At 34.6% G+C, this 27,329-nt stretch overlaps 4 protein-coding genes and 1 long non-coding RNA gene across 5 annotated transcripts; 3 read left to right on the forward strand and 2 right to left on the reverse strand.

Moving 5' to 3' along the window:
* The first annotated feature begins 1,919 nt into the window (after positions 1-1,919).
* LOC121240751 lies at positions 1,920-4,935 on the forward strand. Its single transcript, XM_041138291.1, has 4 exons — positions 1,920-2,747; positions 3,570-3,608; positions 3,879-3,991; positions 4,395-4,935. Exons 1-4 carry the CDS (start codon positions 2,613-2,615, stop codon positions 4,933-4,935), a joined length of 828 nt encoding a protein of 275 aa, XP_040994225.1. The 5' UTR covers positions 1,920-2,612.
* A 265-nt stretch (positions 4,936-5,200) lies between these two features.
* Positions 5,201-6,735, forward strand: LOC121240752 (putative nuclease HARBI1). Its single transcript, XM_041138292.1, has 4 exons — positions 5,201-5,345; positions 5,466-5,809; positions 5,923-6,154; positions 6,254-6,735. Exons 1-4 carry the CDS (start codon positions 5,201-5,203, stop codon positions 6,733-6,735), a joined length of 1,203 nt encoding a protein of 400 aa, XP_040994226.1.
* Positions 6,736-7,611: 876 nt separating this feature from the next.
* Positions 7,612-8,543, reverse strand: LOC121240460. Its single transcript, XM_041137924.1, has one exon. The coding sequence runs from the start codon at positions 8,442-8,444 to the stop codon at positions 7,971-7,973; it is 474 nt and encodes a 157-aa protein (XP_040993858.1). The 5' UTR covers positions 8,445-8,543; the 3' UTR covers positions 7,612-7,970.
* Positions 8,544-18,013: 9,470 nt separating this feature from the next.
* On the forward strand, positions 18,014-20,482 carry LOC121240428 (GDSL esterase/lipase At2g30310-like). Its single transcript, XM_041137873.1, has 3 exons — positions 18,014-18,723; positions 19,436-19,697; positions 20,282-20,482. Exons 1-3 carry the CDS (start codon positions 18,064-18,066, stop codon positions 20,476-20,478), a joined length of 1,119 nt encoding a protein of 372 aa, XP_040993807.1. The 5' UTR covers positions 18,014-18,063; the 3' UTR covers positions 20,479-20,482.
* Positions 20,483-25,413: 4,931 nt separating this feature from the next.
* Positions 25,414-26,780, reverse strand: LOC121240472. The gene is made up of 2 exons (XR_005935541.1): positions 25,917-26,780; positions 25,414-25,821 (listed from the first exon to the last, which is right to left on the reverse strand). It is a non-coding gene; the product is annotated as an uncharacterized LOC121240472 (long non-coding RNA).
* Between the last annotated feature and the right edge of the window lie 549 nt (positions 26,781-27,329).

A 27,329-nucleotide genomic window follows, 5' to 3' on the forward strand; every position in this document is an offset into this window, starting at 1 on the left:
TTTAGAAAAAGAGAGAAAAAAAATGAATAAAAATATTATTAAATTAAAATATTGTTAGAGTATGATTTTTTTAAGATTATTTTTATAATTTGAAAAATATTGAATTATTTTTTGTTATGTTTTGTTTGGAAGTTTGAGAAAATTATAATAATTAGTTGAAAATTTTGAAAATTTAAAATTAAAAAGTATTTGTATTTGTGATATTTAGATGTTGAGATTATATGATATAAAATGAAACAATCTTACAATCCAAACTGGGCGTAAATCTTTCAAATCAATAGTATATATGCACCTAAATTAAGTTTAATTTTCCAATGATCCTCCGATTAAAACAATAGCTAGCACGGTTTCTGGTATATGAGGCAGATCCAATTAAGTACTTATATATATATATATTTATATATATATGAGCGTGAGAGATCGATTCGTCGCTATTTGATACATAATTAATATATAATTAATTCCAAGATCAACTCGAAAAAGTGCAAGTCTGAGATGTAAAAATTAAACTAAATTAAACCAAATTAAGATCAGGTTTGTGGTCAAAAGATTAAAATTAAAAATTGTGGGGTGGAGTAGTATTTGAGAAAGGAACGATGTGCAAATCATGTTGTCCGGTGAATTATATATATTATTAGCCTATACATATATATAATTCAAATTAGTTCTCAAGTAGCAAGCAAGGGACATCTTCATGCTACATAAAATTAATGCAAATTAACAAATTAACTGTCAAATGATCTTCTTCTCGGACACCATTCGTATGACTCGGTGGTCTTCACATGAGTTTTCACATGGATTTCCTCCTCTCTCGCCCACTTAATTTAATGAGCAATTCTACATATAATCGTGAAGTGCGTAAACGTCGTGTAATTGCTTTGAAAAAGAATGGTATTCATTATTAAAAAATTAATTTTTTTTATATGTATCTCATATTTTATTCACTTTTTTCAAAATGATTACGCAACGATTGTAAAATTTACGGTTACAAGTATATTTTCTCGTATATATATATATATATATATATATATATTTAGCCTATAATTCGCTGCAAATTGTCAATTACAATACTGATAATTTTATAAAACACATCATCATCATCATCACGATCAACTGCTCTTGAACAGTACTAGCTTGCATAAAATATTGGCTTCATTAGTGGTTAAATATCAGACAATGTAACCCATTTCAAAGTCAGAAGAATATTAATTATTAAGATTAAATATTAATATTGTCGTTAGGCTAACACTCTAATAATTAATCATGTCTAGCTAGTAATTTCCGATCGATGATCATTTCATGGATTTGACCTTAAAATTGCTTGCTAGAACAAACTTCATGATCATAATAAAATTATTTAAGATCACCGACCCAACAAATTAGATCATAAAATCGGCCTCTAAGGGGAGTTTGCAGTTTACATTTCCCAAAATTTTGCATTGAGATTAATCTCGTTCGTTCTTGATCTCTACCTTTCCAAAACACCCTCGGTCGGAAAGAACATCTTTTGAGAGGGCCGATTGTCTTCCTTTTACGAGAAGCATGCAGGAGTAATCTCTCTTGCTCGCCTTTGAAGTAAGTAATACTCCTGATCTATATAGGTTTCCTTTTGCTTGTCCTAACTAGTTAAAATGGGTCTGTTTTTATCGAAATAGTCATTTTTATCACAAATAATCTATGATAAATGTTCAATGATATATAATATATATATTGTCATTATTACATCAACACAGATGGGGTAAAGATTGTAGGACGTACGTATGCCTAAATTTACAACACCATTAATTAATTAATGTTTATAAGCTCTAAAACAATTCTAAGAAGCATTAATTTCGTTTTGAGGCAAAAACATCAAACCAAAAACCTCAAACGTCACACGTACATACAAATAAAGTACTGCTCCACTTTAATTAAGGCATCATTTGGATGCTGAAAGCATCTCAACTCAGTTCAAATTTAAACTGAACTCTGTTACCCAAACACACGTGAAGCCGAGTTTGAAATTACTTTAATCCGTAAACTCATTTTTACACTGTTGTAGACGCGACACATCTCTACTTTCAGCAGAGATTCCTGAATGCTTTTATTTTCAACTCAGTCCGTTATAATAACTCCTCTGACTGTCTCTCCCTCTCTCTTTCCCGTCCTTCATCCCCAACATTTCCAAAACTCCCATTTCATTCAAAACCAAGTGGATTCCTCCATAGCCAACATCTTGATCGGGCGCCGTTGTGAAGCCTAGTTGGAATTGCAAGAAGGCTGATCACGGAAGTAGCAGCAATCGAATCCCACCATCGTCCCCCATAGTCGAGGGGTTGGATGTTAGATATGTGCAGCCCCTGTTTGAACGGAAGAGGTTCCCCTCGTCAAATCCACCATCCTTTCCAGCCCTCGTGCTCCAACAGTGGCGAAGGACCTTTGGGCTTGTCCTTCCCGTCTGAGCTCACTGCAGCCCCCTAGCAAACATCCTTTCGGCGTGGTAATAAACAGAACGCATCTGAGTACGACTTGATTCCTTCTTACAAACTGATCTCTACTCTCAAGCAGCAATCCAATCAACTGATACCTGCTACTGTAAACCCGTGCCCTGTTCTGTGTTGCATTCCTATATAATGCCTGTACCGAGCTCAACTAAACCCACCACAATTTCACTACGGAAGCAAAGCGCCTCCACGGTGAAGCTTCGCAATCGAAGGCGAGCCATCAAGAGATTAATAATCACGGCTCCGAAGACGCGCTCTTACCGGGTAAGCAACTATCTGAACTTTATTTTAAGCATTTGGCGTATATGCATGTCATAAGTATTTACTCAAACGTCTGGGCTGCAATTTTAAATAACTATTGGATTGTAATTGGCACTACTGAATGAGAGAGAGATTAGAAACAAATGGTTCCATAGGTCCATATTCATTTTCAATCTGTAACAAACATTTGCAGAGTTGGAAAGTCTGACTTGGATTCAATTAGAAAAAAACGTTGCATTTCGTTGGGTCATAGGAAAGTATAGAATGTGGAGCCGGGGAGCCATGCGAACCTGGGATAGAATAATTGGACCACCTTGAGACTCATACAGCCTTTCAGCTTTCATCATATTGATCTGCATTTGATGATGCTAAAGAAAAGTACCCATCCTACCATTTCTGAAGCATCAATCCTCAAGGTGATTGAGTTTCCTGTTACCCTCCCTTCTTTAGTCTAGAAAGTACCGAATTTGTTGTCATTCGTCGTGTGTGGTCCGTCCAAAGGAAGTTTCTTTGTTATTAGACACAGATCACAAGCTCATGGTCTTCGTAGTTTCTTGGCTTTCAATATCTTAGATACACCCTTTCAATTCTCCTCCCAATTTTGGTGTTAGAAACTAAGATTAGTGCCCTCTTCTGCAGTGATGCTATAGCCACCATGACATATTAAAACCGACACATTATACCCTCAAATTATTAAAAATAAATAGTTTTACACCTTCATTTTATATATATATATATATATATATATATTATTTTAAACTGGATAGTATTTGTTTCATTTGTGGGTTTTACACCTTCATTCTAATTGCTATGTATGACTTGCAGCCCTACTTTCTGCGCTCATCCCGCAGCTCCTCGTACAAGGTATTAAAACATTTTCAGTAATATTATTTTGATATTTATCTTACTCGTATATAGGCCTCGATTCCTTGTATTGATATATTACATGCATTTGACTTATAAAACAAAAATAACATTGCATTGCATTTAATATAGTGAAATTTACTAGTTTTGGATTTGATGCATGTACCATGTTTATGATGCATAGCAATACGTAATAATATGGATTTAAGTGCATTGTCTATTGTTTGCATTGTCATTATTTTTTGTATTGTCATTATTCGCCATTCGCAGTATACCATGGATGACGTAGAGGTTGTACGTGATCGTGAAATTTGGTCTGGTGGGTTGGAGGAGATGTTGGTTGATATTTTGTACCAAGAAACATTGGAGGGTAAATTGGTGGGGTCCAGAATTACAAACCGTGACATAGTCCGACTTGCCACACGCCTCAATCAACTTGGTATTAGGCCAGTAGATCCCTTACAAGTGAAGGGGAAAATTGCCCGTCTTAAGAAGACACAACGCGAGTTTACAGATTTAATGGGCCAATCGGGCATGGGTTGGAACCCGATAACAAAAACTGTTATTGCTACGGAAGAACATTGGGCAAACGCGATCCGGGTAATTTGAAATTTTCTTGCATTTTATTCTCAATAATTTATGGCCAATTATATGATTACATGCTTTTATCAATTAGTTTCAACTTGTGTAATTATTTTTACCATTTATTAGGTTCGAAACCAGTGGAAAAAATACAAGACCAATGGATGTGCCAACTACGACATCCTTTGCACGATTTTTGGTCAGGTCGTCACAACAGGGGTCTTGCATTATGCTTCAACGCAGGAACCCCCTACTAGAGAGGAGGAGCAGGCAACTGGAGGAGGAATTGAGGGCCCGAGGTCCCGTGTTGGGTAGTGGCGTTGGATTAGACTCCACCATTGATTTGGATGACATTTCCATGACTCCATCGACGCAAGGAGGGGTCTCACAGCGAATGCCTCCTCGTAGGCGACGTGGGGACTCAGCCGGACCATCATTCTCACCAGAGCTTAGTGCTGCTATACAGACACTTGCCTCCACTTCTAAACAAAGGGCAAATTTGGATGCAAAGATGTTTGAACTTTGCAGCTCCAAGCGCAGTAGAGGCGAGGGTTCGAATATTGGGTCGGATGCAGGCTTTAGTAGTGTAGCACAATGTATGAAATATTTGGAGGATATCACCCCTCCCCTACCGCCAGATGTCCATCTTCGTGCAGTAAAAGCGTTTATGAATCCTAATGTCCTAACTGTTTTCCAGAACATGACCCCATCGATGAGAATAGATTGGGTTTGGTCACTAGGCTGACCATACCCACTCCAGCCTTGCTATGTTTTTTCGTACTTCCTAGATGAGACTTTATTTTTATGTTTAACTTTATTAGATCTATTTAAGATTTCTAACAATCTTATTTCGTGTTGTCTAATTTAAGTTCGAACTTGGTATTTAGTTTTAAAAAAATTTGCTTTGCTAAGTTTCTGCTCTTTATGAATTCTTTTTTTGTTTGGATGACAAATTCATATGCAATATGAAATTTTTAATGTTTGTGTGAACTCGTTTTTTCAAAGGAAAAATGGACAATGATAGCGATGCGTGGAATGATGACGACAATATCGAGGAGAATGACACGAGTGAAGAGGGCTCTAGTAGTAACGCGTCAAGTACATTTGATTTTGAAACATGGGCGGAATGGTATGCATGGTCTAGACGTAACGATGGTACGGAAGAAGCAGTTCTTTTGAGCATGTTGATGGAGGAGTAGCAATCCCATGCCCCACGTCGTATGCCCAGGCCACAACATAACATTGGCTTGCGTGGTAACCAGTACATCATCGCAGTACTAAATGGACATCCTGACACCTGTTATGAGATGTTCCGAATGGAGGTAGATGTATTCCGGGCCTTATGTAATCGTTTACATACAAATGCAAGATTGCGTGATTCGTCACGAGAAGTCACGGTTGAGGAAGCCTTAGGAATGTTTTGCTACACTGTCGGGCATGGTGTCGTTCAACGGAATGCAGCTAACTTGTTTCAACATTCGGTTGAAACAATAAATCGACATGTGTACCACGTAATGCGTGCATTATGTCGTCTATCGCGCCGTGTGATTAAACCGAGCCAGACAACTGGGGTGATGCCTTATATTGAAGGAAATCCAAGACATTATCCATGGTTCGAGGTAAATATTCGCCATTACATGATCTACTTTCTCTTTTAAAATTCTACATATGTCAAAAACTGTTTGCACTACGATATTTTGGAATTTATGAGAATTTAAAACGAAATCTGCAGAAATGTCATGGTGCAATGGATAGGGTCATGATCGACGCAGCTGCACCGGCTTCCGTAGCAAATGCATACTTAAATCGGTATCACAGGATTACTCAGAATGTCATGTGTGTCTGTGATTTCGAAATGAAATTCACATTCGTATACGCCGGGTGGGAGGGTACAGCCCATGATGCTCGTGTTTTAATTGATGCGTTGAGGCGTCCGGGGAACCATTTTCCATGGCCTGAAGAAGGTAATTTTTATACATTATTTTATTTGTACGTTGAAAGTTTGCAAGAATTTGGATTCTTCAAACATTATAAATGATTAATTTTGTATTATAAATTTTCAGGTTATTATTATCTAGTAGATTCAGCATTTCCATGTACTGAAGGATTTATGCCACCGTATCCGAGGGTAAGGTATCATAGATCTGAACGAAGAGGCTCTCATACCTTCCAAGGATATAAAGATCTGTTTAATTATCGGCATTCATCCCTTCGGAATGTCATTGAACGAACATTCGGCGTGTTGAAGAAGCGTTTTCGAATTTTAAATTTAATGCCCCCATACCTTCCAACTCGGCAACGATATCTTATTATTGCATGTTGTACGATCCATAACTTTATCCGCATGGTTACACCTAATGATCGGGATTTTCTAGTATATAGCAATCCAGATGATTATCCAGGAATGGATGCGAATCAGAACACCAGTGAAGAGACTCATGTACCTGACATGTCGATTGCATCAGCACAAGCGATGGCCGCAAGAAGAGATGCTATTGCATTACCTATGTGGGGGCATAGTTATGGTCAACAAGGCAACACCTAATTGCTAGTATGGTGTTGCAATTTCTTTTTGTTATGTCAGTATGAAACAATAGATTGTCAATTTGAGACCCTTTATTTACATAAATCGATGTTTAATATGTAAATAAATTATTGAATAAAATGTGTTATGCTCCTGGTAGTATTTTTCCCCACTAACTCAATATATATATTTTACATTTCAAGAAGGAATTTACATACAAAATGTAGTGGAAATTCTATTTTACAGATGTTCTTTATTAATTTTGTTGTTTTTAAAAAATTAAAAATAACAAAATTAAGAACTTTTTTATACAATCAAATAAAAACTTTAGGGAAGATATATAATGGTATTTGGTATTACTAATTTCGTGTCATATCTTAAATAAGAAATAATAAAAATAATGAAATAAAAGTGATGAAAATAGTGAAATGGTAATATGAAAAATGATATACAAGGAAATAGATAAAAAAAAATTAATGAAAAAGTAATATAAAAAATGACAACTTCAAAGAGTACAAATCTGTAAATAGTGAATACTATTATCAAAACAAAAAAAACCTGAAGGCATATGTCAAGTTATTTCCTGCTTGCATGTTCTCGTTGCCGTATAAGCTACAGTGACAATTTATTTGATATTTTTCCTGCTGCATTTGGCGCCAGTTACGGAAATGATTTCCGTTTTTACTGTGATATGAACAGTATAAAATAATGATGAGATCTATTTTTTTTTTTTTAACTTTTTATAAATATATTTAAATTCATCTTAACATCTAAATATATTTTAAACTCACTTTAAGTGGATCTCACCAAACTCATTCAACAATCTCAACTCACTACTATTTATAAAAAAATTCAATTCACTTTAATTCATTTCAATATTTAAACGCAACCTAAGGCTATCAGTCGCCAGACCTGTTATTTTTCTTCCTGTGCTCCGGAAAATATCTTCTCAAAAAGAAAAGAAAATAGAGGAACATATTTACTTACAACTCGAGGGTGTAAAAAACAATTTCGCTTTGGTACAAACATTTGCACGTTGATGATCTGTCATAACTTTTTCTCGTGAAGCAAACGCCAGCGTAAATACTAAATACTGGAATCCAGATCTGCCATATAATTATATATATATTAGACGCAGACCAAAACAACAAAACGACCCCACCACGTACGTACGTACATCAGAACACCAACTTTAATGGTTCCCGGCGGGGCATGTCGATCGGATTCCAGCATCGGAAATTAAAAAGAAAGTGTGTTTATAAGTCCTCGGAGATGCTCTCAAGATGAGGCTCCCACACTCCTCCAACTCGGCCAGTCCTTCGATCCCGTCGACGCGACGGTTTCTTTTCGGAGATGACGTCCGATAGGTAACGATCACAGTCCGAGACATGATCAACATCACTAGTACTGCTGCACTTTTTGCTCTTCTTGGAGGACTTACTGAGGTTGTTACCACGTTTTTTCTTCTCCGGCAGCGACGAAGCTGGGATCAAGAAGTAAATGCTTCCTCTCTTGAGCTCAGAATCCGGCGAGACAATCAAAATTTTACGTACAACGCCTTGAGAGCACGGTTTGCTCAGGACGTGATTTGGGTTGGCCTCAAGGATCTCACCGGCCGTGACCGGATGTGTGATCTCTTCTACGTAGCCGTTCAAATGAACGATGCGGATCAAGTCTAGAGCTCCACAGGGAAGAACACAAGCCAAGCAACACCTTAGACTGTTACCCATGTCGACCTATATATATATATATATAGTTTGAATTCTCTCTGCGTGAATGAAAAGTTTGGAACTCTTTCTGACTCTGTTTCTCGCGTATGCATATATGAATGTGGCCAAAACTGGACAATGTGTTATATAGGAGCAGCTACCCCTACGAACAGAGGAGAAAGTAAAATAATATAATTGTTACAATATGGATTCCAAATGACGAAAGTACCCTTTTGGGTGATTTTCAAAATTAAATAATTAATGAGGCTTGATTTTTTTTTTCTTTTATGGTACCCTTCCTTTTGCAAGGGGCCGGATATAATATTGTTACCGGCCATGATTGCAAGTATAGTCTTTTAAGGCAAGTGGAATATTGTTTTTTTTTTTTTTTTTTTTTTATGAGAAGGCAAGTGCATGGAATATTGTTATTCCAGCTTGTATTATTATTCTCAAACTATAAATTAAAGTACAATACTCCAAGGATGGTAATTAGAATGTACCATATATCGTTAGTTGGATATGTTAAGAACCATATGAGAAAATAAAATAAAAGTAGAATCAATTACACAAAATTCAAAATTTACGTGATTTGACAACATGTTTATATCCACGAAACTGTAAATGATTTTATTTAGATAGAAAAACAAAGATAATGAGGCAGCACAGCCACCGTATGGGAATAGTAGTATGTGTGTGTATATATATATATATATTATATATATAATACATCCTAATTAAGTCGGGTCGGATAAAACGGGTCAAAGAATTTTTCTCAGACACTTTCATGTTACTTATAATCAAAGAGAACTTTTCTTTAATAATTACATATGACTTAATTAAATTATAGCATTAACTGGTCTTTTTTAAAGTATCAATTTAAGTATTATTTAAGTTTTCCTTAATTGTTCTAAGAGAAGGAACTAAAAATTGGTGTATCGTAGCTAGCGCTAGCTAGCTGCTTAGTCAGGTGGTCTGGCAATAATATTGCTAATAGTATTTACAGCAAACTTCTATGAAAAAACTATTGATATGGTGGTCCAAATTTATGGAGTGTTAGTTGACACATTGACAAAGTCTCATCCTCGGACAAGTTGTCTCTACGCTAGAAAAAAAAAAAAAAAAAAAAAAGGACAAGATTAATATTACAAGTCCAACTCGTTTAACTATTCAAAAGACAATATTATTAATTTTCCCTCTACTCTATATATATATATATATATATATATATATATAACCCTCGATATTGGTATTTTTGGGCTAAGTAAGGGAAGATAATTTAAGAGGTATTGAATTAATTAATTAATTAATAGAGATGGAGTGGTAACACAATAAAGTAATTAATCCGAAGCTTGAAATGTGGTTTTCGCAACATGATCCCATGTCAAGTGATCGCGAATATAGGCAGCTCGATCATGACTTCATTGAAAATTAATAAAAACAGAATAATATAAGATAAAATAAAATAAATTAGAAATCCAGCTTGCAGCTTGGCCTTGCTTGCTCTTAAAATAAAATAAATGATTAGTTAGGACACCTTTAATTGCGCGTTTCCTAAATCCATTTTAATTGATCAAGGGGTATTGTCTTTATCGGTTTATCCGCGTTTGGCAGCCTGGACTATGTCATGCCGCCGTGCAGCTAGCTAGGGTTCTGCATCTGGCCGTATTCTGTAATATTGTAACATGGAACAGTACCCACTCATGCCAGGAAAAAAAAACCACAAAAAAAGACATTTATAATATATATATATATATATATATATATATATATAGTTCATATTTATGAAAAAAAATGGACTTTATTCATGAAAATGTACATATCTTGGCCCGATTGGATAGATAAGTTGAGATGGTTTGGAAATAATATAATAAAATATTATTATAATATTATTTTTAAATATTATTTTTTTTTAAGATTTGAAAAAGTTGAATTGTTTATTATATTTTGTGTAGAAATTTGAGAAAATTGTAATGATGAGATGAGTTGAGGTGAGTTTTCAATCCAAACCGAGACTAAGAAATAATAGTTTATGTGGTCATGTTTCTGCTATTGCCAAACAGATTGATGTTTGATCTTTTGAAGGGGTACTGTCTATTTAGGATATGGTTTCTCAGGCTGCAATTTATATTTTATTCTACTCATGACCTGGTTTTGGGTTCAGAAGTAGCTACTTATATTGTTGACTCGATCAGTACTTGTTCTTCCTGATGTTGAGTTTGTTTCCAATTAAAGACCGGCCTGCATGCTGATCATGTTGATGTAGATCTACTGATGGTGGTGCTTCTGAAGCCTTGCAATTATTTGCACCGAATTCGAAATAGGAACAATATCTATTGATCTGCAAACTTATGCATAAGAGTGTTGATCAAGCAGAAAGCTCATTAAGCGCGCAGCTAGCTTTGAATAAATTGAGCAACAAAATAATAATGAAGGCAAAGGAAAGCAGCTGGCACGTTCGTGTGCCACAAGATTCCTAATGTGAGATTGAATCAAACACGCACAAGATGGAAACTGTATCCATAATTGAAGAACGTGGCCTGGTTGAGTCTGTCTTAATCAACACTAAAGCCAAGGCGGAAGCTTAATTGATTAATACACACACACACACACACACATATATATATATATATAGACTCATGCAGGAATATAATCATTGGTATTGAGTATGAATGTATCAAGCAAGCTGTACATGATCTAACCCCTAGTACCGTACGTGGTACTTACTTTCTACTTACGACCCATCTAATATTAATTCTAGCTTCACGCACTTGCAAGGAATCATAAATAAGGCGTTTATAAAACTAAACTCGCAAGTAAATTAATGTGACTTAATATGATACGTTAAGTTGTAAAATTATTTTTATTATAAAATAAATATAATATATCATATCAAGTCACGTTAGTTTGTGAATTTATTTTTATAAAATTTTTTCATAGTTGTAGCATTTTTATATAGATTATATATTCATCATATATATAAGTTATAGAACTTATATATATATATATACACACAGATATCCATAAGTATTAACATGGATCATAATTTTAAGGGGGTTATTATCTCTAGGTACAGTGATCAATTAGGAGACGTACGTTCACAACTGGTGATCTTGTTAGATTTCTTCTTATTCGAGCTGTGAGATTGCTGATAAAAGCAACTTAATTAATTTAATATGCAACTGATCATTTTAATATATATATATATATATGTTAAACTGATCATACCAATTCAGTAGTGCATCCGAGTGTTGCATGCATCCTCAGTAATTAAGCAGTACATACAATATTTTGAGGTCATTATAGTAAACCTGATGATCAATTACAGACACTGAAAGTTTCGAATTAAGATCACAAGTACGCCCAACAATTAAGAGTAATGCTAGTACAAATTCCAAATAGATAAGTTTTGCTTAGATATTTTTGTAAAAAATAGATCCCAATAAAATAGAATGGTTTTTTTATACTTTTTAATGGTAAGATCTACTTTTTTGCAAAGACTTGCACGATACTTATCTATTTAAGACTTTATTATAATAATATAAGCTCAGCATTATGCGGATTATATTATAACAATTATGGGATTCATAATCTTCGTAGCAATATTTAATGTTGTGAGATCTATAGACTCGTGTTTATCTTTCTCTAAATGTTAACATTTGGATCAAAAATTATGGAGAATCTTAATTCTTGATTAATATTTCGTTGCATGCGCATTAAAGTTATCTCGGAATTTTTCTATTTTCATTTATACCTGGAAGAGTTCCGATTAAGAGTTTCCTCGATAAAGAGTTTTCCACAAGTGCATATTGAATAATTCAGGAAGAAATTTTCTCAATCCGATAGTTCTTAGAAATTGTTTACATCCTAAAGAATTCATATATACGTTAGACCTAGAGCAAATATACCACCACCAAGACCAAAATTCTTACCACTTTAATCAATCCCAAGGAATTTGAAGTTACCCCAAAGTTAATGCAGAGATAAAAGAATCGTGTTTATAATTTGGTTCGTATATAATTTCGGTTTCTGAAACTTCTAAATGATGGAAACTCAAAAAGAATGCTTGCCCTACCTTCGAAACATATATACAGATCACAACTGGAACACAATTGTTTGGATTTTGCAAGAAAATATTCAAAATGATATCTAGATGCATGAGGTCACTAAATTTTGTGAATGGACCCAAGATAATTACTAGTGTTAGGTGAAGTGTCAAGTTCTTTGTATCCAAACAAATAATGTACGTGAGGGCAGGATTTTGTGCACCATCTAGCTAGATCATGGTTGACTGGATCGATCGAGTTAAAGATCAGCATCTCTCTTATAAATCATCACCGTATGGTTCACCTTTCTCATGGACCCATTATGAGATTCGTGTTGTTAAGAATATCGATTTTGGGGTAAAAGGAACATGCAAGCTGTATCCACGGCTAGCTATCGGCTGCATGCTAGTAGATGATCAATATTAATTACCTCTTTAATGGCAGATTTGCTTTTTTGTTAATTATCTTCCTTAATTTTATTTCTATCCATTAGCGGTTAGAAAATGTAACACCCACACAGGGGATGGGAAATAAATGGGGTGAGCACTGAGCAGTCTCCAGGGAAGAATGAGAAGTAATAGAAACTTAATTTATTCATTCAATTCATAATGATTCTCATTTCATGAATTTTGTCCATATAGGATGACAGTATTAACAAACTTATAACAACATAATATATATAGAATATTCCTTCTGTTCTTTTCCATGCACACCACAACAGAACAAATAATAAAATCAAGCTAAATGTCAAATGATACTAACACTTGGACCTGGGTCCAAGCCCATTTATTAAACTGATTAATACTAAGATGAGTTGCCCAGCCCATCAGTTGTAGTAGTTCATAAAGTGAAAGCCCTAGTCTAATTTTGAGCCCAAGAGTAAAAGCCCCTTAAGTCCAGAAGCCCATCACAAAGCTTTTCTTCCTCCCTTTTTGGTCCTTGACCACTCCTAGATTCGCCTATAACAATACACACTCATTCAGAACACATTGCTCACAATGTGGGGGTAGATGTCTTTCAATAGGTGGTAAGGCTCCCAAGTGGCATCTTCCTCCATCTGCCCTTCTCAATGGATGAGGATCTCCGTTATGGGTCTCCTATGGACCTGTCTAAGGCGCCGATTGAGAACCTTCTCGAGTTCTGGTCTAAAAACCCCCATACAATCCACCGAAGGGAGTTGCACCAAATCTCCTACTATAAATTCTCTCTCTTTCCGTTTCAAGTCTGAATATTTTTTCATCCTACTTTGTGCCTTTTACAGGTTTTGCTTCAACAATGGTTTGATCTATTCTCTAGAACGAAGGGAAGAGTCCAAAACTTCCACCAATGAGGATCCTGGTAAGTAACTCAACAATCTGAGAGGGGGGTAACCATATTGGGCCTCGAAGGGTGTTAACTGTGTTAAGGAATGTTTAGTGGTGTTGTACCACCACTGTGCTACTTGGGTTCCAGAAGGAACGGTCCTTTGGCCTCTCACCCACAAAACAACATAAGTAATTTTAAGTACTTTGTTAACTGCTTCAAATTGGCCATTAGTCTATGGGTGGTATGCTATACTGAATACCAGATTCCCCACTTGTTGTCTGAACAACTCCATCCAAAACCTACTAGTGAAGGTTTATCTCTATCTGATATAATTGAATGGGACATGCCATGGTGTTTGAAGATGTTTTTGAGGAATTAGTTGCTAGGGAAGAAGCAGTGTAGAGATGGGAAAAGGGTGTGAAGTGGCTATATTTTGTAAGGCGATCAACAACTACCCATAGGCAGTTGAATGTTAGAGAAGTAGGAAGGCCTTCTATGAAGTCCATAGTTATATGGGTCTAAGGTTTAGAAGGTATGGGTAGGATTTGTAAAAGGCCTCTTGGGAGAGAATTTTCTAGCTTCACACGTTGGCAGATATCAACCCTTCACAAATTCACAAACTTCAATCTTGAGGTGAGGCCAATAAAATTCTCTGCTAACTCTGTGGATGGTTTTATCAAATCCTAAGTAGCCCCCAGTGGGATTGTTGTGTAGTAGTTGGAGGAGTTTAAGTTTGAGTGTAGGGTTTTTTGGAATATAAAGTTTGTCTTTGTAATACAAACATCCCTATCTTATAGAGTACTTAGGGCTAGCATCCCCTTAGTCACCTTTTCTAGTAATTGTTGGACCATAACATCTTTAATATAGTGTTGTTTAACTTCCTCGAGTTGCTCCAATGTAGGCACAGAGGCCATGGTCATTGTTACATGGTCTGCTTCTTCCTCACCCCTCCTATACAAGGCATCTATAGCTTTTTTTTCTTACCCTTCTCCATACTCAACCAAAAACTCATAGCCCTGTAGTTTACTCAACCATTTTTGCTGCATAGTGGTTCCTATTTTCTAATTTAATACAAACTTCAAGTTTTGATAATCAATTGTTACTGTGAATGGCCTCCCTATAAGATAGGGTCTCCTTCTCTGCACTACAAAGACCAGTGCGAATAGCTCCTTTTCATAGGTGGACATGCTCAATGCCCTCCCTTTCAAGGCCTGACTGTAAAAAGTAATGGGGTGCCCTTTTTGCATGAGGGCAGCTCCCATAGCCCTTCTTAAGGCATCACATTCAATCTCAAAAGGCAGTGGAAAATTTGGTAAGGCCAAAACTGGTGGCCTTATTATTGCCTCCTTAAGGTCATTGAAGTCATTTTCAACTACTATAGTCCACTTGAACCCCTTCTTTTTTAACAGCTCTGTTAGAGGGGCAGCCACACCCCCTTACCCTTTATAAATCTTCTGTAGTAGCCAATTAAGTCCAAAAATCTTCTTAAGAATTCAACTGAAGTAGGTAAGGGTCAATCTCACATGGCCCTTAATTTTTCTGGATCAGCTTTTACCCCTTGGGTAGAGATGAAATGCCCCAAATAAGGTACATTTGGGCTGCCAAATTTGCACTTGGACATATTGGCAAATAACAGGTGATGCTTGAGAGTGTCCAGTGTTTTTAAGTGTTGCGCATGATATTTTTCACTTCTGCTATATATTAATATATTATTAAAAAAATTTGTATAAATTTTCAAATGAAAGGTTTAAAAATTTGTTCATCAAACTTTGGAATGTGGAGGGGGCATTAGTCAAGCCAAATGGCATGACTAAAAAGTCATAATGACCTTCATGAGTCCTTAAGGCAATCTTAAGGATGTCCTTAGTTTTCACCCTGATCTGGTGGTAACTAAATCTTAGGTCCAATTGAGAGAAGATTATGGACCCACACAACTCATCCAAAAGTTCCTCAACCACTGGGATAGGGTACATGTCCACAGTGCCTTTATTCAAATTCCTATAATCAACACATAGGCACCATGACCCATATTGGTGTGTAGTGTGGGATAATAAGCAGCATTTCTCAGGTGAGTGCCCCCGTCTGGATATCGAGGGCGAATTGGCCCCCAATGTTGACTACCCATCGCCTAATTAGGGGTGACAATATGTGACACGACTCGTGAATCCAACACGAACACGACACAAAATTAATAAGTTTGGGTTTAATGGTAACTGGCTCAGGTCAAAATAGGTTGACCCGTTAAGATAATTTATAAATAGGTCAACCCGCTTAACCCGAAATCAACTCGTTTTGACCAATTTAGATTTTATTTCAAAATTATAATTTTATTATTATTGAATTGTAATATTAGTATTTCTAGACCTTTGCTAACATTTGTTTTTATAGAATTTGTAATATTTGTTTTATTTTATGTTAAAATCTGGAAAATATTATTTTTTTTGTTAGTAGGTATGTAGTCTTATTTTTTTTAAGATATTGTGGCTACTAATAAATATAGATTTTAACTTTTATGTGCAACTATGTTAATCAGGTCAAATAGGTTATGCATGTGATTTCAACCTATTTACATAAAACAGGTTTAAATAAATTGTGTCGTGTTAACATATTTCTAATTAATTATTAAAGAGGTTAAAATGGGTGACACGACATTACCCATTGTCTAAATAGGTCGGGTTAGGATTTAAAAATTTGATACGTTTAGTTTAAAGGGCCGAGTTCGGGTTGACCTATATAATCGAATGTCCATAACTTGACATGACACAAACATAGTCTGAAAACATGAATTGTCACCCAAGAGAGACCTAGAGCTAAGGGCGACGGTGAGAGGGAGAGAGTCCAAATGGCAATGAGGCAAAATAGATACAGAGAGGAAAGATGGGTGCGGCACAATGAGGGGAGTTTGTTTTAAAACGTAACTTAAGACAAAACGACGGCATTTTATTAAAAAAAAAAAAAAAGTTATATATATATATATAACATGGGTGGGTCTAGGCCCAGCCTGGCAAGTACTCGTCCCCCAAACTATCTTGAAAGCGAGCATCCACCCGCTGTGAGCGAGCGGATACCCCTGCCCATCCTAGGCAAGTCAGGCAGCCGGGCCAGATAGGGGGCCCGCCCGAAAGGCCTAATTCTCACAATATCAAACCATATATATGATTGTGCGTAGTAAAGCTTGTGGTTGGAAGAAATCAAGATACAACTAATGTTCTTAAAATTGTGCGTTAGTCTAAACAAGATCAAGATTTTCTCAATCCAAACTTAAGGACTCGGTCACTTAAGTGAGATGGAAAAGGGAAAACACGTGAATTGAGATCTTTTTCTACGTAAACAATTATTGCGGACATAAAAAAAAAAAAAAAAACCGAGGAAACACGAACAGTCGAGAGGAAAAAAAGATTAAATAGTAAGCAAAAACGTTGTTGGAAAGCCAGGTCTTAATCATGTGTCTTCTTTTCCATATAGCCATTTCTCTATTATTTTTGTTTTCATTTTTCCATCTTTTGATCCATCATGACAGTCATCATTTTGAGAAATCAGTGGCGGGATCTCAGTTGAAAATTGAAATGCTGATTTAATTCAACAGAGATATTCTCTTCAAACTCACGTCTAATCTTCCAACGTCAGCACAATTTTGTTAGCATTTTCCCAGAGTTACCCTTTTCTCCGATCCCCATGATAGACGTTTCAGGCCACTAATCTCCTTTTTTTTTCTTTCTTTCTCACGTCTCTCTTCCTCTCTTCTTCCCCTACCCTCCTTTTCTCCCATTTTTGGTTCACTTTCACTTGCTTTTAGAATGATCTATATGCATGACCACTCCGACAAGTACTGTGGGCACACGCACCTCCTCCTTTCGTCAAACACTTTGTAGAATTTGAGACAGATAGATTTAGATCATGCCATGAATATATAATAGGACTACTTTTCCAGCTTGTGATAGATAATATTTACATGCGCATGATCATGATCATAAATATATGAGATGTATGTTTTGACTCCTGGGCTGGCTAGCTGATATTGGTGCATCTCTTGACAATTAGGGAAGAGATCGATGCCTCTTTTATACGCAATCCTCGGTTGGAACTTGAAAGCATATTCTAGAAGCAAATTTAATGCCAAACTGAATACAAGCAACCCAAGGAAATAATTAGTCTTTTACTTTCACAAGGAAAAAATAACTTGACATCTAGGTCAAGTTTTCTCCTTCCTTAGAAATAGTTTCTCTTGCAAATTATCAACAAACCTCAATATTTCCTAAACCCAGCAACCAGAAAGAATTCCTGATCAAAGAATGGCAAAATTATCAGCCTTGATCTTCCTGATCATACCAGGAGTAGTACTAAAGTACATGATTTGGAGTGCCATCATATCTAACACAGCTTGGGCTTGCACTGCAACAAAGCTCACAACCTCACCAAAATTTCCTGCCTTTCTCATCTTTGGTGATTCAACGGTGGATGATGGCAACAACAATTACATTAGGACATTTATTAAGGGCAACCATTATCCCTACGGCCGCGATTTCCCTGATCACATTCCTACGGGAAGGTTTTCTAATGGCAAACTTGTTTCGGACTTCATTGCATCCGCGCTACGAATCAAAGAAAATATTGTACCTGCTTTCCTTGATCCAAATCTTTCTGATGAAGAACTTCGTACCGGTGTTAGCTTTGCTTCAGCTGGAGCGGGCTATGACGACTTGACTACAGTTGCATCTGGTGCCATCTCAATGTCCAAGCAAATTGAGTACTTCAAGAAATATTTAGTGAGGCTTAAGGGCATTGTAGGGGAAGCAGATGCTAAGAAGATAGTTAATGGTTCCCTTTTTCTTATTAGTGCAGGCGCTAATGACTTTATTTTCAACTTCTATGACCTACCCACAAGGAGGTTACAGTTCAACATTAGTGGGTACCATGAATTTCTACAGAATAGGATACAAATTTTCATCGAGGTAAGTAGAATAATGATATTTACATAACTATTTTACAGCGTATTTTACAACATATTAGGCTCGGTTTGGATTGGGAGTTAACCATAATCTATCTCATTTCATCGTTACAAATTTTACTAATTCTTACATAAAATACAATAAACAATTCACTACAAGAAAAAATAACATTTATGACCGATTATTTATGACGATAATGACTATTTATAATATAAATAGACTCATTTTAATAAGAAATAATCATTTTTACAGGAAATAACTAACCACAAATAAGCAGTTTTATTATAGTATCAATTTTTTCAAATCACAAAACAATAATATATAATATTAAAAAATAATATTCTAACAATTTTTTTTCAATTTTCAACTTAATTTCATCTCAACTCATCTCATCTCAACTCACTATCTAAATCTAACCTTATGTGATAGTGATATTTCATATATATAAAAAATAAAAGAATAAAAATAAAAATTACATAAACGTAGATCTTTTAAAGCAAAGTTGTAAAAAAAGTTGGATGCCTATTATTATTATTATTCAGATAAATTAATATATATCTCTGATCCTATACGCACGCAAAATTTATCCATTACCAACCCTAAAATTAATTGTTATTTCGCTACGAATTTGGACAACATTTTCTCTATTTCTTGTGCATAAATACTTCCATTCACAGATTTAATATTGTTACTTGTGTGTATGTATATTGTTTAGGATTTATACAATCTGGGGTGCAGGAAACTGTGTATAACTGGGCTTCCTCCAATCGGCTGCCTCCCCATTCAAATGACTGCAAAATTTGAGAATCCGAAGGATAGAAAATGTCTAGAGGATGAGAATTTAGATGCTGAAAATTATAATCAAAAGCTTGCAAAGCTGTTACCTCAAGTCCAAGCATACCTTCCAGGCAGCAAGATTGTCTATGCAGATGTGTACGAGCCTTTGATCCACATGACTAATCATCCTGAAAAATATGGTAAATATTAAGTTATTTATAGGTCATATCATTTTTTTTTTTTTTATAATTTACACCTCAATTAAAATTTTCAATTGTAATCCACATGTATTAATACAGTAGGCAATTTATAAAATTGGTGTACGTTTGGACTCAGAGATGAGACATGAATTAAATTTTTGAAACTTTCAAGATTTTTCAGAATTTCATTCTCAAACGTCATTCAAACATAACGAACATTTTTCAATTTTCAATTTTTATGTCTAAACACAAAAATTAATACAACTTTTACCAATTTCAAAACAAAATACAAAAATCAATAACTTTTTCAAACTTTAAATTGAAAATAAAATTAAAAAATTATATTCAAACAATTTTTTAACTTTATAACATTTTTATTCAATTTTTCTCTTTTATTTTTCATAATTCAATAAAATATTTAACTCAAACTATTTCTCCCTTTTTCATTTCTATTAGAAAAGTGTACTCTCCAAACGCCCAAGTGTAATATAATAGCGCTGCAATTTCTTTTTTTTTTTTTTAATTTTATCTTAGTTGTTAGCCCAGGTTTTATCGCAGAAACTGATGATGATGTGTTGAAACAGGATTGGTGGAAACAAAAAGAGGATGTTGTGGAACTGGGTTGATTGAAGTGGGGCCCTTATGTACTCCAATCACACCGATATGTAAGAAGGCTTCAGAGTACTTGTTCTGGGATAGCATACATCCAAGTGAAACTGCATACCAGTACCTTTCTAAATACATAATGAAGAGGGTCCTTCCCAAGCTATTGTATATCTAATCAATCACAGCCAAATGAACATCTTATTTCCCGAGGATCCATCTTCTTCTTTTTCTGATCCTGTTGGATTGGATTGAAAGAAGAGGTGAGATAATTTTAAATAAATATTAAAAAAATATTATTAAAATATTATTTTTTAATATTATTAATTTATTATTATTTTGTGATTTGAAAAGAATTAAATTGAGATTGAAAAAGTTGAATTGTTTATTATATTTTGTATAGAAATTTAAGAAAGTTATAAAGATGAAATGAGATAAAATATTTTTTGAATCTAAACGGGAAGCGACCAATTTGATGTCTTATTTGTATTTTGTATTTGACTCATTTGTGATCCATTATGCATTAATTATGTCTTAAAGTTCTTATCCGAATTTGAATGTCTTATAAAGTGGATGAAAAATAGACACATGAAGCAACGTTATTTATTGTCGATTTAATATTGTCCGAAATATTTAATGCTACTCATTTAATAGGTAATGATAAATATTCTAGGACTCATTTCATATGTCTATTTCTCTCTCACTTAAAAGGTCCCCAAATTCATATGAGGTTTTGAGAAGGTCTTAATCCGTTCAATAACGCTTTCGAGTATGGCAATAGTACTCCATATATAAGAGTTCTTAGATTTATAAAAACGAAACTCCTTTGCCATAATTGAGAATTTTTTTTACTTATATGAAGAAAACAAAGCATGCTAAACTCCTAATTAACATAAACTACGAACTGTTTCTAGTGAAGCAGCCTGGCCTATGATTTCCTCTCAAGATTTGTTGTACCACGTACAAGCACGGATCAGGCAGAACTACCAAAGTCTGCCGAGGCAACATAGTCCCCAATCACTCCCAGTTCTTGATTCTCACAGTCACTCCAATCTTCTAATCCCTCGAGGACGACCGGATTTATGCCTTGTTTTCTTCCTACAATCCAAAGTTCAAAGGACTCAGTCATTCATGGCCTTAATTCCTGCCACTGTTTCTTCTCCATTCCTGCCTTAAAAGAGCAAGCCTACAAATGTCCTTGTACGTGGTTTGCTTTGGTGACACAGCTCTGAAACAATGGATCTTGATGAAATCACCTTTGCTTTCCTGATAGAGCTTTAGGGCTTTGTGAATGCTGTTATAGGCTGTACTGCATTTTGGAGGCCTTATTACACTATAAAATAACTCACCATTGTACATTGTTAACAGACATTAAATTTTAGAGTTTTCTACGTGGTATAAGAGTAAAAGTCCTAAATTCGAACTCTAATTCTACACAGCTGTAGGTTTTGAATTCAAATCCTACTCTACACAGCTTAACTATATTTTGGTAAATATCACATCATTTTTTATCCTCTATCCCCCATCTTAATATAAATTTAAATCCAATTTACATGAACTTTCTTGACTGGCTAACCCTAGATCTCAATACTGAATTAATGATGAAATCGGACTTTCTTTAGGTTGAGAATTATCATAGCCACTTCAATTAATACCTAGAGGATCAGTGAATAGATGTTCTTCTTATTTGTAAAATTAATACAAATCTAAGAATAACTAACTGCACAATCAGTCACTAAATATGTAAAATATTAAAAGAAACAAGACAATATAAATTCACTAAAACGGGAATAAATTTATAAGAAAAATTTATATTTTAAGTTTTTTAATCTAACATATCAACAATGTAAAGGAGCTTTTTTATTTATTTCTTTTATTCCAATATATTCTTTGCTAATTGTTTTATCCTTATTAGTATCAGTTATAATTGCATTGATTAAAAATTTAAAAAAATTTATTGGATCTTCTAGATTAATTCTTACTTGTTTGTTTTCCGGAAATAAATAAAGTCCTTTCAAATTTAAATTTGATGATGATTTTCCTCCAAACTTTCTAATTATAGTTAAGAAATAACTCATTTCTGTTGTCAAATAGAAGAGCCGTGTACATGATCTAACATCTCATAATCTTTTGCCTTTCACAAAGATAACCAGACCAACTTGGGCCATTGAACTTTTAACTGATTAAGCCTAAAGGGTCCACTGAACAACGGGCCACGGCCCAATCCAATAAAAATGAAAAAAGAATCTGAAAATAAAAACCTTCATTCTTACTTATATTTGGGAAATGATATTTTCAGTCATGAGTTGTGCAAGTATTGTGTACTTTTTTTAAAAAAAAATGAGTAAATATGAGATCTATATTAAAGATTAATTTTTTAATAGTAGACCTCAATTTTTTTTAAAAGAATTAAATATGTTTGCACAATACATGTATTTAGTATTACTCCTGATATTTTGATTGCCCAGAGCCTCTCACCATCACCACCCATACATTGCTGACTGCCATGCAAAGAAGATATGATTTGCCAAAACTGAAGGCGGATTTTTCGTTCCTGCTAGTGGGGAGAATTATTTTCTTACAGCAACGATTTTTCTGGGTACAGAATTTAACGAGAAACCTTGAGCCCATCCCCTCTCATTGATTGTTTCATTCCACTTAGATCTCCCAATTTCCTGTCAAAATTTCAGCCAATTTGGCCAGTACTTCGATCCTTTCTTCTTTTCTTGGTATATTGTCTTAGAAAAATTACAAGTAATCCCAAATTATTATATGAATATGTCGTCAAGTTTCATCTAAGGTTGTAACAGACTAAGTACACTTTCAGCTTGGTGGTTGTATATTTGATCTTTCGATAAATTAAAGCATGTTGTTAACTTTGTAAGAAATTAAGTAGGCATGAAGGTGGTTAATTCTCTATATTCTAACATCCATTATGTGCCTCTAGATCACTTGACCTAAAGGAAAATTAAAAAAAGGAACAAGAAGCAAGTGAGATATATAAAAGGAAATGAGAAGTGTTACTGGTACAAAGAGATCCAATAAAACTAAACTCACAAATTGATATAGTTTTATATAATATGTTGAATCTTCTCTACAATAAAAGTAATTTTATATTAATATAACGTATCATATCAGGCAATGTCAATTTGTGAATTCACTTTTGTTGAATCTCTTTTAAAGAAATTAAAGTATGCTATTTTAAATAAATTAACCCAACTTTCTATTTTTCTATGAAATTTTTATAGAACAACTCAGCACCTCTTCATTTTCTCTTTCAGTGGAATTCGAGTAGCTTGTGCTTTGAAAAATATCATGTAGAGGCCAGTACGTAATTGCCAAAACAAGTTAGCTGGAGATCAAGTTAACTTCCACGTTATTATACCTAGCTAGAAGTTTACAACAAACAAGGAATTACTCTTCTTGTCTGTCGTGCTGCAAAACGAAGCAGTTCCGCGATTGCAACATCTCCAGTACCATTAATACCATTAAAATACATAGAGATATCTTGGCAAACATCGAGGCTGCCAGGTAGAATGTATAACTTAACATTGTTTTGCCAAAGGCCTGTCACTGATTCGCATAATTTCTAGCTTTTAAAATAAAAGTCTAAGTTTGAAACCCTCCCCTTAAAAAAAAAAAAAGGAAAAAAAACTTAACATTGTTCAAAGAGGCACTTCATTATTATTTTCAGAAATAAACCTATGACAGAAATATCGCAAGTGCTTCCAAATTGCCAAACTTCTTCATCGATCCATAGAATTTAAAAGTAATGTGTGACTTGTCCTAAAAAAGATGATGGGCCAGACTCCCCCGAGTTTAAATTCTCTCGATACCATATTATATGAAACCATTACTTATCTTAAAAATTTAAATATAAATTTAATTTAATTATTAATATATTATATTCTTATCAATACTAACATTTCTTTCTCGATTATTATTTAAAAACTGTTACAAATACAATAAAATTATACAAAAATAAATCTATAAATAATGTGACTTCATAACATCTATTAAATCTACTTTATAATAAAAGTAATTTTATGATATTATACCATACATTAAACCACTCAATTTGTAAGTTTATTTTACTACAATCTCTAATTTGTTACTAAATATTTTCCTTTCTTGTTTTATACTTCATCATGGGCACCATAAGATCAATGCCAGCGAATAATTAATTATATGTTTAATTAAGAGCCCTACGGTAATTCAATCACTCCTGCAATTTAATTCCAATAATTTTCGCAGGTACCCTTCTGATCATCAGCATAGGCCAACCATTAATGGGGCTCTCTTTATATTCAAATATTGCAGGTGACATTTTAATAATTGATCAAAGAGACAGATTTGTAAGTTAAATGTAACTGGGAAATTTATGCTGTAGTCAGATCATGTTCCATTCACTTGGGAACTCGCGAGTCAGTAGAGTGGACACAGCTTTGTTTTCGTTTTGTTTCGTCTTTCCATCCCACCAAAACCCTAATGCAAAAGGTCTCGCACTCAAGTTCCATAGCGCAGCAGAACAGTGCATGTTCTTTCATCGGAAAGGGAATTGAAACTTTATTTTTCTACCAATTTTATATGGGTAAATACAACAATCAAGAGATTTTATAAATATTTCCAAGTCGTGCCCAATCAATATATTATATCCGTCCGGAAAGCAAATCAAACGAAATAATTAGAATTATTTGCATTGTCTTGATAAAAGTTAGAACTTTTTGAGGTTGTATTAGAAGCAGATCTTCTCAAAAAACTCGAAAGAGGTCGGGATTCCTGTTCAAGCACATTACCATGTGAGGATAAAGATATATACAATCATAATATCAGAAGGTTCAATGATATCTATTTACAAGTGAGTTGCTTTCTCTGTCCCCAAACAAAAAAGACAACATGTACCCTAAAGTTAGGTCAGGCATCTCAAATCTCAACGCTTTGCAACAAGGGCCCAAATGGCCAAGCAGACGATCCACGTTGCATCTGAAACAGAGAATGGACAGAAATCTGACATTGAATTAAATTAATGAACGTAAAATCCAGCTGATCTTTTAAGTTATTTCATGGAACAAATGAAAACTCGGGAATAAAAATAATCAATCAGAGAGCCAAATGGTTTGAAATTACACCACATTTGCTCTTTTATCAGTTTTATAGGCAATATTATAATGATCCTGATGAACAAGTAAATGTAGAAAAGAAAGTGGAAGGACTGGCATGCGTTCTGAACGGAGTTGGAAAGGAGCAGACATCTACAGTTGGCTAATACCCACCAGTAAAAAGCCTGCAAAAATTTCAGTCAAACATGAAACCCTAGCTCAGCTTCCATTACTTGACACGCTCTCACCTAGGGTTTCAAACTGACGTTTAATAAATACTGGCTAAAATAATAGAAAAGCATATTAGACTACTTCATGAATAAGTTCTAGAATTTTGTTCAAGAGAAATATAAACAGAAATTTAAATCCCGGCACAAGAAGTTTGGATCTTCTGGAGGAAACTTCAGACTCTTGACGGAAACCTGAAATATTAGGAAACCAAAAGAAATCAGGATCAATAGCCATGTTATAAACAAGTCATTCCAAATCTCAAATCAATAAATGACCAAAAAAATACCAGCAAGAGTTAGAAGCATGAGAAATGAGATCCAGCAGCAAATTGGCAGACATGCAAGATTAGAATCCAGCAAAGTAATTAAGGAGCCGTGGTTGGACATGATCAAGTGGATAGAAAGACCAGATCATTTATGTTGCCATAGTGTTCCAATTCCCTAAAATTATACCCAGAACAAGCTGTGCCATATATGGTATTAATTAAACCCGTTTTTTCCCAACATAAAAAATCACAGATGTAACCCATAATCGTGATATATAAAGAAGATACACATCCATCTAGAGTAACCCATCTTAATTATATTTAAAGATCAAGACTTCTAAATATATGAGGTTGACAGTATGAGGAGTGAGAACGAGTATCAAACAATTAAGAAGAAGCTGGAAGAAAACAAACATAGATTATTAAAAAAACCAAAAAAAAAAAGCCAAGTTTCTGTCTTTAAGAAGAAGCACATAGTGTTGAGCATAATAAAAAAGAAATTAAAGTATTATATATACCCAGATGCCACATATCCGATTCACGATCGGAGCCGATCGAGACCAGTACTGATCATCGGAGCAGCTAGCAATCGCTATACCACAGGGAAAGTAAGAAGAACCCGTGCAACTCAGGATAGATAGCGCCAGTACTGATCACACCCTAACATGATGATCATCGTTAAAGTGCTACATGGCTGGTGCTATCCCTCCTGAGCTTTACCGATTCTCCTATACTGTTAATTTACAGCATGAATCAGAATCTGAACGAAGATCAAAAGCCTATACAAAGCTATAGAAAGAAAGGCTAAGATATTTGCCTCACATGATGTTGCAATGAATGAAGAAGGCACGGATCGAGCTGTATTTATAAGGGGACGGGACGTAGGAAATGAGTGACTTTTTGGAACTTGGAAGACCTTGAGACCAAGTAAAATTTGATGGTTCGGTGGAGGGACGGTTTATTTACTTTTATTTTTTCCATTTAATTGTTTTTTCCTTGTCATTTTTGTTTCATCTATAATTCTTTAATATGCATTAAGTTGCCTTACTTTGTACGCTGCCGACTACGATATTCGTTCCCCATCTTGGGATACGGCAAGGAGGAGGTATTCATTGGACCAAGTTTATTTATACGTGACACGATTTTCCTTAATTTTCTCCACTTTTGCAGCTTAGCCGGAGGGAAATCCTGATTTTCTAAATTATTTTTTGACTGAAAAAGGGCAACTAGTGGGATTATAGATGTTAACTTGAGTTCTTTATTAATAGTAATGAGTTGAGTAAGTGGATTGAGTTATGTAAAGCTATTTAAAATGATCAGTTTAAATATGTTTAAATGTTAAGATGAATTTAGTACCATTTATAAAAAATTAAAAAATGTTATAGATCACACGTATAAAGATGTGTTGAGTTGAAAAAGATTATGAATCTATGT

The sequence above is a fragment of the Juglans microcarpa x Juglans regia genome, chromosome 7S (genome assembly GCF_004785595.1).
Source record: "Juglans microcarpa x Juglans regia isolate MS1-56 chromosome 7S, Jm3101_v1.0, whole genome shotgun sequence".
NCBI classification, from domain to species: domain Eukaryota; kingdom Viridiplantae; phylum Streptophyta; class Magnoliopsida; order Fagales; family Juglandaceae; genus Juglans; species Juglans microcarpa x Juglans regia.